This window comes from Ictidomys tridecemlineatus, chromosome 15 (assembly GCF_052094955.1).
Source record: "Ictidomys tridecemlineatus isolate mIctTri1 chromosome 15, mIctTri1.hap1, whole genome shotgun sequence".
Taxonomy (NCBI): Eukaryota; Metazoa; Chordata; class Mammalia; order Rodentia; family Sciuridae; genus Ictidomys; species Ictidomys tridecemlineatus.
This window is the reverse complement of record NC_135491.1, coordinates 5686163-5696692: the sequence shown is the minus strand read 5'-3', so window position 1 is coordinate 5696692 and position 10530 is coordinate 5686163. Positions and strand designations below refer to the sequence as shown.

Here is a 10530-nt window from a genome sequence, read left to right as displayed (position 1 = left end):
CCAAACAACCAAGCAACCAAGATCACAATAATTTTGATCAGCTCTCCCTACACTTGCAAGCTATTGTTTTCCAGTTTTGCTGGTTCAGTGAAAGAAAGGAAAAGTTAACTCATGGAATCGTGGAAACCATGAGTGAGCCGAGTCCCGAGCAGCTGGACTCCTCTTCCTCCCACATGATCAGCCAGCACCCTGCGTGCCAGCAAGCAGGAACTTAACCACAGAAAAAGCTGTTTTTCTCCTGTTAATGTCTAACTTTCCTATTGGAGGCCATAGTTTTCTTGGAAGGTTCTGTTTGCAGAACTCAGAGAAGTGTCAGCTGTGTGCAGCACGTGGGGTTTGGAACTTTCCTTCACCCTGTTTCCTCACCAGGTCTGTCTTGGAAAAGCGTTCACAGGTGCAAGACAGAACACAGTCACGCCCAGCCGTCACCTTGCTTCACTGTGAACGCCACTGTTTTTTTTTCTTTCTTAAATTGAGGAGAAATGAGATGACGTTTATCGCATCCTCACAGCTGTGCCCTGGCCACCTCCCTGTGGCCTCCCTGTTGCTGCTGAGAAGTCAGCTGTCTTCCTAGTTGGGGCTTTTTTGGGGGTGACGGGTCCTTTCTCTCGCCGCAGTGTCTCCTTGTTGGAGTCCTCCGTAGTTCACCGCGTGTCTGGACAGGGATCTTTATTGTTTTCTTGCTCAGAATACACTAGGCTCCCTAGAGCTACGAGGTCCAGGAGTTTTATGGTCACTTTAAGAGTTGTTTTCCTCCCTTCCCTCTCTTCTCCCGTCTGGGGTGTTCACTATGCCGCACATTCTGCTTTCCAAATGTGTTAACCCCTCTTGTATATTACCCCTCTTCTTTCCTCTCTCTGCGCTCTGAAGAAGTTATTCTATCATCTTCAATATTCTCTTCAGCTTTGTCAAGTGTGTTTTGATAGATTTAAAAGGTTTTACAAGTATGTGTTTAATTTCTCTAAGTTATATTTGTTCTTTCTTTAAGATTTGCCGAAAACATCTTGTTAATTAGATGTCAAATTTGTTCAGACCTCCCTGGTTCATGTTCTCCCCACCCCCTCCGGTACTTGGGTTATGTGAATCATGATGTGCACAAAAACAGCTGCCTGCCTTTGGTAGAGAGTCCTTTGTCTCTCCTCTTTGGGCACACACTTCCCACACTCGGCGTCCTCTGTTCTGAACACAGCAGCTCCACTTTCCACCATCTCTGAAGCCCTACCTTGGTTGAATGTTCTGCTCACCTCCAGGCGCGGTCGCTTTCCTTCTCTGACGTTTGCGGATTGCCTTGGTGGGAGTGCTGGGAGCCCACCCCAGGACTGGGGAAGCACCTCAGCCTAAGCCCCGGCTGCCACTGCCTTCCAGCTGCCCCAGGATCTCCTTTTCCCTGTAACACAGCCTCCCGATGGCTGCTGCCCTCTCTGGCTGTCCTGTCTCCTGCCCGAGTTTGAACTTGGGGTTCCTTCCCTGTCTTTTACTCTGCCAGCAGTGTCTCCCGAAGTGTGTCTTTGCCAGGTGTCAGTTTTCCAGACCCAGAACCCACAGGTCAAGTTCTAACCTCCAGGCTCGGGATTGCATGGCTCTGACTTGAGACTCGATACCCTGATTCTGAACCTCATGTTCTAGCTCTGACACCCAAGCCTCAGCTCTGGGCTCCAGTCCCCAACCAAAATCCAGACCCCAGAGTTTATGGCCCAGTGGACATCTGGTAAACCCCAACAGGGAGCCAGAGGCTGGACTCGGCTCCTGGGGTATACCCAGGCCTACCCTCGACAGGCCTCGAAGGCCATGGGCAGGCCTTCACTTTAGGGTCACCTAAGCCTACCCCCATGAGGTACATTCTGTTAATGTCCCATTGAAGGGACAGGGAAATGTATGATACAGGCTATTCTGGGGCTGGGGCTGTAGCTCAATGGTAGAGTGCTTGGCTACCATGTGTGAGGCACTGGGTTCGATCCTCAGCATCGCGTATAAATAAATAAAATAAAAGCATTCTGTCCATCTACGACTATAAAAAAATTTAAAAATGAGTATTCCATATTGGTTGGTTGTAGATTTCTATATATACAAAGTATATGAGTAGGTTAATATTATTCAAATATTCTATACCCTTATTTTTTCTTATTGTGGTAAAAATGTCCATAATATAAAGTTTGTCACTAACAAAGTTTGGTATATTCATGACATTATGCCACCATTGTCACTATGAATCTCAGAATATTTTCATCACTCCAAGGGAAGCCTTGTACCCATGAGGAGTCACTCAAGCTTGATTACTTTGTAGTCAGACAACACACTGAGGATACCATGACTTTGAATTTTGTGGAGACTTGCTTCAAGTCTCAGTATCTGGTTCGTTTTTCTTCTTTCTAAATTATAATTATGAACTCAAATTAATCGTACAGATTCGTGGGTTTCTCTGTGACCTTTCCATACATGCCTGTGTCACCCCGCCCAACGCCCCTCTTGCCCTCTCCTCTCTTCCCTCCACCCACTTCCCTTCCTCCATTAGTTTTTCTTCTACTTTCGGGTCATGTTCTCTTGTTGGTGCCCACAGGTGAGAGGAACGTGACGCTCGTCTTTCTGTGTCTGGCTTATTTCATTGGTAACACGACCATCTCCAGTTCCATCCATCTTCTTGCAAACAACATGATTTCCTTCTCCTCTGTGGCTGAGTAACACTGTACGGTGTGTCTTTCCTTCATCCATCCATCTGCTGCAGGGGCGCCTAGGCTGAGTCCATATCTTGGCGACTTTGGAGAGTGCTGCAATAAACAAGGGGATGTGGGCCCCTCGTATCTGCTGGCTTCACTTCCTCTGGTATATACACAGGACTTACAGGTGGGGGAGCCTCCACTCTCATTTCCCCATCTTTGCTGTACTAATTTACATCCCCACCAACCGTGGCTAAGTGTTCCTTTTCTCCAGTTCTCACCAGCATCTGTTATGTTTGGTTCTTCTTTTTTTTTAATATTTATTTTTTTTAGTTGTAGTTGGACAGAATACCTTTATTCCATTCATTTATTTTTATGTGGTGCTGAGGATGGAACCCAGGTCCTCGAGCATGCTAGGCAAGCGCTCTGCCACTGAGCCACAATCCCAGCCCCTGGTTCTTCTGATAAGAGCTGCTCTGGCTGGGGTTTAGAATCTCAGTGTCCTTTTCATTTGCATTTCCCTGATGGCTAAAGAGGTCGAACCTTTTTTCATATATCTGTTGGCCATTTGTACTTCTTTTGAGAAGTACCCGTTCAGATTTTTAGCCCTTTTATGATTAGACTACTTGTACTTCTCTTGTTGACAGTTTGAGTTCTTTATGTATTGGGGATATTAATGCTCTGACAGATGTATAGCTTGCAAATATTTTCTCCCATTCTCTTCACTCGGTGGATTGCTTCTTTTGTTGTACAGAAGCTTTTTAATTTGATATAATCCCACTTATCAATACTTCATTTTATTTCCTGAGCTATTAGAGTCCTTCCTATTCAGGAAATCTTTACGTGTCCCTCTACCTGTTACTGTGACTCTAATATGTCTTGAAATCTGGTTATGGGATGGCTCTAGCATTGTTCTTTTTGCTCAGGGTGGCTTTGACTATTCTAGGACTTCTGTGCATCCATATGAATTTTTTTATATACCAGAGATTGAACCTGGGGCACTTTACCATTGAGTCACATCCCAGGCCTTTTTAGAATTTTATTTTATTTTGAGACAGGGTTTCACTAAGCTCCTGAGCATCTTTCTGTGTCCCTGAGGCCTTGTGCTGTGTCTGACCTGAGTGGCTCACTTTCTCTGTAGATCTTGCAGGTGTGGGGACCCTCGGCAAGCCCAGGCAGGTGTGTTGTGGACAGCAGGGTGTGTGAGGTGCCCGCTGTGGTTTCTCTTCCACACTTGTCAGCGATGTGCTGTCTACAAGAGAACCAGAGCAGCCTGTGCTGGGCTGGCTTGGGGGTGTGGTGTCCCACAGCTGTCCTTTCTCTCTGTTGTTGCTATTGGGTGAGTGACCAGGTGTGGGAGTTCAGCCTCCCCGCCCCCCAGCTGTACCTGTGTGGGGCTAGGTGATCAGCTGGGAGGCTTTGATCTCCCCAGTTTTTTAAGTTGAAAGCTCTGCCAAGGTTTGAGTGGGAAAGACTGTCACTGAATTAGGTGTCACTTCTCTCAGCTGGGCTGGGGGTGCACCTCAGTGGCAAAACACAGATCCCACCCTCCCATGCCCTGACCTCTCCCAGCTGCCTTTCCAATTTGGTTCTAAATGGAAATGACCTTTGTTCCGGTACCTGTCACAGACCAGCTGCCCACTGCGTGGTTTTCTATGGCTTTGGCTTACACGCTCTATCCTGTGACCGCACAGCTCTCAAGCCAGACTGGTATACTGGTATTCGCTGTGGCGTTCCAGAAAAACTTCAGGGACATTGGACTCAGCGCAGCAGCTCAGAGGAGACCTTCTCAAGATAGACCCCCCATGGCAGCACCACCAGTGCATGCTGGGAAGTGGGTGGGACTTCCCTAGTGCCTGTGTGCAGTGCAGATTTCAGGTCCACTGTTCAGGTGTGTGTGTGTGTGTGTGTGTGTGTGTGTGTGTGTAATTTCCAGTGTACAAATGCACGCCCCCATGTAACCTTCACTCCTGTAAAGTTATAGAAAATGTCAATGCTTCTTCCAGATCTGTTTGGAGACATACTGCCCCTCCCATCCCAGCAACCAGGCAACACTGATTAGCTTTGTTTGCTCCAGACTTTCCTGCAGTTGGAGTTGTAGGGTGTGTGATAGTTTGCATCTGACTTCTTTCACGGAAGGTGGTGATTTGGGGGTGCATCTGCATTGTTGCATACATCAACAGCCCATTTCCTTTTATTGCCAAGTGGTATTCTGTTGTTCAGACACGTCACCCTGGGCTCACCTCCTCGCCCTTTGATGGACACTTGCTCTGTTTCGAATTTGACTACTATAAACCAAACTACGATGAACATTCTTAGACAAGCATATATTTTTTTTCATATCTCTTCCATAAAAACTAGAAATAAAGTTGCTGCTCATGGAACAGATGCAAGTTCATCTTTCTAAGAATTTGCCAAACTACTTTCCAAAGTCGTGGTACCATCTTACACTGCCCCCAGCAAGGCACGGAAGTGCCAGCTGCCCTGCACTGACGGAGACCCGCTGCTGTGGATCCTTTTAATTTCAGCCATCCCTGGAGTAGTGTTTTGAAGAGTCTGTGTCCTCCAGACCCTGAGCGCAACATTCTGCAGATGCCCACTGTGTGAAGGGTTTAGTCCCATTGTTCAAATAATCTTTATCCTTATTCATTTTTATCTTGTTTGTTCTATCATTTTCTTTGGGTCACTTTAAAAATCCCCTTTGATGAGTTGGAATTTGTTGATTTAATTTTAGTGATCTCACTCCTTTCTATATTTGAGGATCTTTTAAAAGATCCATAAAATTTGGATATCTCCTTATGGAGATAGATGCACGATGATTTATGAATACATCTTGAATATAAATTTTTATAGGCACATTCTTCCTGGTGTAATTTACCAATGAAGAGTCTAATAGCAGTTCCTCATATTCTAGGGGCCTGGGCTCACCCTCTCTGTCCCTCAGTCTTCCCCTCTCTCTGTTCCTAGGTCACCCCCGCTGTGTCCTTGGGTCCCCCTCTCTGTCCCCAGGTCTCTGCCTCTGTCCCTGGGTCCTCCCTCTGTCCCCAGGTCCCCCTCTCTGTCCCCAGGTATCCTTCCTCTCATGCCTTCCCACCAGCCTCCAGCAAGGGTCCTGAAGTAGTTACAAATCATGCATCTTTTTTTTTTTTTTTTTGGTACTGGGGATTAAACTCAGGGCACTCGATTACTGACCCACATCCCCAGCCCTATTTTGTGTTTTATTCAGAGACAGGGTCTCACTGAGTTACTTAGCACCATGCTGTTGCCGAGGCTGGCTTTGAACTCATGATCCTCCTGCCTCAATCTCCCTAGCTGATGGGATTACAGGTGTGTGCCACCACATCCAGCAAACTTAACATGCAGCTAAGAAGACAAAAATGGAAAAAGGTAATCAAAACCAAATAGTTAAATGAAGCGAGAAATCACTTAAATCCACTGTTTGCTGACTTGGATTTTCAGGCACTGGACAACATTCACGGGACTGGTTTCCTCTTAACCTCTCAGGTGCAGCTGCTCCCCCTGGAACCCTGTGGCCTCCTGTTCAAAGCTCCTGCTTGCCAGATGGGGAAACAAGACTAAGGGTGGAAAAGCTATTTGCTGGAATCCTTCAATGGGAAGAGAAGCAAGGAGGACACTTCCAACAGAACCCGGCTGCTCTCACACTTTACTCCAGGGCCTGGGGGAAGGGGATCAAAGGGTGAAAACCAGCCTAATACCCGGGAGGCTAGGAAACACTGGGCTGATAAGGGCATTGCAGACAGGAAAAGATTCCGAATGGACTCCTGAGTCTGAGGGAGGAGGGCTGGGTTCTGGACCTCTGGGCCACAGGGAGATGGTAACTAAGGTCCTGGGCTCCTGGGTGAGGGAGGCCAGTGTCGTGGGTCCAATCCCCCAGGCTAAATTGCCTGGATGGTTTTCTGTATCCAGTCAGTGAACTTGCAGAGGTTGGTGTAGACACTTGGCATGCCAGGCTGGCCACACTTGGCTTGTCCCAAAGACACGAGGCCCTGAAGAGACCTGTTGCAGACCAGGGGGCCCCCAGAGTCACCCTGATATGGAGAGAAGGAGAGAATCAGAATCCGAAACACTTAGAGGTGGGGCTAGATGTGGGATCAGAGAGGAGCCACATGAGACTGAGAGACAAAGACAGAAAACAAGCAGCAACCCACCCCTGGAAGTCCCTTGCAGGTCCCTGACCCCCTGCCTGCTCCCTGTGCCCAGAGTGGGCCCCGCGCTTCCCTCGGGCTTGTTGTTGATCTGTCTCTCCTGTGTCTTCCCATGGGTTATTCCTCTCTCTGAGCCTCTGCACCTCTCTGGTTCTTGGGATTCCTCCTGGACTCTGTCTGGGTCTCACTGGGCTCTGGCTTTGTTTCTTTTTCTCCTCCTCTGCCTCTGTATTCTCCTTTGTACTTATTCCTGTTTCTTCTGGTCTCTTTCCCTTTGTTCCCATCCCCCTGTCTCTACTCCTCACTGTACCTCCCGTCACACTTCTCTGTTCCCCCCCCCCCCCCGTGATATCTCTCACGTTGCAGGAGTCCCTCCGGTCCTGTCCCCCGCCTGCGCAGAACATGCTGTGGTGGTACAGGGAGGTGTAGATCTCACTGCAGACCTTCTCGGACACCACCGAGACGTTGGTGCACTGGAGCAGCGTGGGCAGCCTGCCTGGGACACAGAGCTCTGGGTCAGCCCCTCTGGTTGGGAGGGGGACCCCTCACAGAGGGCAGAGGTGGCATAGGCTCACCATTCTCCAGCAGACCCCAGCCAGAGACAAGGCAGGAATCCCCAGGAGTTGGGCATTGGGAGGTGATGCTGATCTTCCGAATGGTGTCCGACTCAGGCACGGATTCCTTCAACTTTATGAGCATGAGGTCGTTGGCGAAGAAGGGATTGTTGTACTGCGGGTGCTGGATGGAGAGGAGGACCTCCATCATTCGGCTGCCTGGTTCTTGGTTGGCCTCAAGACTGTGCAGACCCAGACCCACGGTGTAGGAGCTGAGGACCACGGGAGCAGGTTGAGTTCTGTGACGACTACCCTCCCACCCAGGCCGTCCCCACTCTTGGACCCACCCCATCTCCCTGCCAAGCACCGTGCTAGGAGTCACCTAACCGTGACCTCAAATCCTCATCCGCAACAACCAGGGATCAGAACCTGCCCCAAGCCTCGGGTGACCCAGTCCCAGGGCTCTCTGAATGTTCCCAAAGCAACATTGTGCGCGCCTGCCTTGCCCTCCCCCTGGACTCCCCGGTTCCAGGCTTGGGTCCACGGGCCAGCACAGCTGTCGCCACAGCTGCTGGGTCTGTGTGAGCCCCCTCCCCTGAGATAGCGACACACTCACCCCCTCCTGCACTCACTTCTGTAAACAGTGCGCAGCTGACAGCACCCACTGGGGATGCACGAGGACTCCCGAACAGAAAAACTCATCTTCCTTGAACAGTGCCGCCTGCCAGGGCTGCGAGTGAGGGATGCAGTCCTCGCCGTTTATGATGTGGCTGCCGCCACTCCAGGCGAGGGACCCTGGAGGCGGAGTCAGGGCTGGGGGCCGGCCCAGGAGGAAAGACCAAGGCTCCCGGGGTAGGGGAGTCCCAGTGAAGGGGCGTGGCCAGGGCCTCGGGGTGGGGCCAGGGGTTCAGGGGGGGGCCGTGGCTGTGGGGCGGGTTTAGAAGGCAGGATCAGGGCTCCCGGGGTAGGGTCTGAGTGCAGGGGTGTGGTCAGAGTTTGGGGACAGAGTCGGAGGTCTTGGGGGAGGAGTCAGCGGCAAAAGGAGGGATCACTATTTGGGGTGTGGCCTGCGCGCAGTCTAGGCTGGAGGCAGGCTCTGGAGACTGGGCCCTTGCAGTCATGGATAGGGAGGGGAGCCATGGACAAGCTTCAGGGGTGGGGTCAGGGCTCACAGAGTGGGGTCAGGTCCCTTTGGAGGAGGTCTGGGAGATGAGATCAGATCATAAGGACAACGCATTTTTCAGAAGGGTTCCAGATTTGAGTCACTGACCCATCTCCAGGACCCACATAACATTCCTCTTCTGCAAACCAAGCCCTGTAACAGGAGTCTCCCAGCACAGCGGACCCTCACCCAGGCTGAGCACACACAGCCAGCTACTCAGGGAGTTGGTCACATTTTGTAATGCCCTGGCCATGCCTTCCGCCAGCCTTGCCTGGTCGCACCCAGCCACAGTCACTTCACACAGAAACACCATCATAGTCCCTGCCGTGGGTGCCAGTGAATCTGAGGATTGGAGACCCAGGAAGCAGGCCCGGATCCTCAGCAATGGGTGACTCCAGAGGAGTCATCTCCCATGTAATGGCACCCTCCGCCTCCCCTGTGCCCACGGCATCCATACAACGTTGTCACTCTGCAGGCTATTCAGAGGAACAAGCTACCAAAGCCATTTACCCAGTAACACACCACACACACAATCACACTGCTACATGCACAGCCACCATGATGTGAGGAATTACCTATGTGTCCCACCACAGGGGCACACGGCCACATGGTCCTTTCACACAGCAGAGGAACACTAAATCACACCTGTACTGTAGCCCACACTGTGCCCTCAGGCAGTCACACACACTCAGATACCTGTGACCCCAAGGAGGAGGTACCCCAGGAACCAGCCCCAAGGGCTTCCTGCTGTGACCATCATGTCGGCACCTGGGAATGAGGAGGGGAATCTGGGGACCTTCAGAACAGAGCTTCTCATCTCTCTCTTCCCTTCTGGGCCCCCTGGGATGTTACTGAACATCTACAGGCCCCTGTTTGGGACTCAGAATGCAGAGAGAGATATTCAGAGACAGAGGGAGAAAGAGACAGAAAGTGGAGAGGAAGGTACAGAGAAAGTGTCCACCATCTATGAACAGGGAGAGGAGTGGGGAGGACCCTCGGGGATAGAGGCAAGATGCAGAGAGAGAGAGAGAGAGCCACAGAGACAGGGAAGTTAAGAATTTGATCAGAGTCAGTGACTTGGAGATGGAGACTCAGAGAATCAGAGAAGCAATTCTAACTAGAGAGAGCAAGTGAGAGACCTCTTTGGACAGGAGATGCAGAGAGGGCATCCTGAGGCTGAAAACAGCAGAAGAAGACCACCAGGCTTGTAGGTGGGGACCAGGGGCTGCTTACCTGGCCACCTCTGGGCTCCTGGATTCTGTGGCTGGCCTGCCTCCTGCCTGCTTCCTCCCACAATGTCCCCCAAGGGGCTTATAAGCTTCCTCAGCCTGCCCCCCAGGGCACACATTCCAGAGGTCAGGTGCTGCGTGGGTCCTGCTCAAATCTCTCTGGCAGCCTTAGACCCCAAGGCAGGGGGTGGGGCAGCAAGGACCCAGATCCTACCCAGACTCCCCACATCCCTTCTTTCTTTCTTAATTATCTCTCTCTTTTCCTCTCTCCTCTCTCTCCCCTCTCTCCCCCCTCCCCTCTCCCCTCCCCTTTCCCCCCCCCTCTCTCTCTCTCTCTCTCTCTCTCTCTCTCTCTCTCTCTCTCCCCACACCTCTCTCCCTCTCTCCTTCCCTTTCCCCACCCTGAAGCCAGCCTGCACCAATACTCCTTTTGGAACCTCGCCAGGGGACTCCACCTCTGTGAGCCTCAGTCTTCCCATCCCACCTGCTCCCAGCCTGGATCCCAACAAATACTGCAGGGAATGCCAAGTGCCCTGGGAGGCAGCGGGGGACAGGCTCCTGATGAGCCCAGCTGTATGAAGCCTCAAATCCTTCCAGCAGAAAAGAGCAATCGCACCTGTCTTGCCCCGAGCTGCCAGGCTTGGGTCACAGCCAAAAAGAGCTTGGCGAGATGGAGCGGAGAAGAGGCTCCCGAGCGAGGGAGAGGCTGGGCGAGGCGGGAGGAGGGCGACAGACCAGCGGGCAGATCGCAGATCCTGCGGGGCT

The 10530-nt window shown here is 51.3% G+C and overlaps 1 protein-coding gene across 1 annotated transcript; it reads right to left on the bottom strand.

Annotated features, from left to right (window-relative positions):
- Window positions 1-4988: 4988 nt before the first annotated feature.
- Window positions 4989-9594, bottom strand: Klk4 (kallikrein related peptidase 4). Its single transcript, XM_005341687.5, has 5 exons — window positions 9233-9594; window positions 8007-8169; window positions 7396-7646; window positions 7180-7316; window positions 4989-6703 (listed from the first exon to the last, which is right to left on the bottom strand). Exons 1-5 carry the CDS (start codon window positions 9393-9395, stop codon window positions 6551-6553), a joined length of 867 nt encoding a protein of 288 aa, XP_005341744.2. The 5' UTR covers window positions 9396-9594; the 3' UTR covers window positions 4989-6550.
- Window positions 9595-10530: the final 936 nt, after the last annotated feature.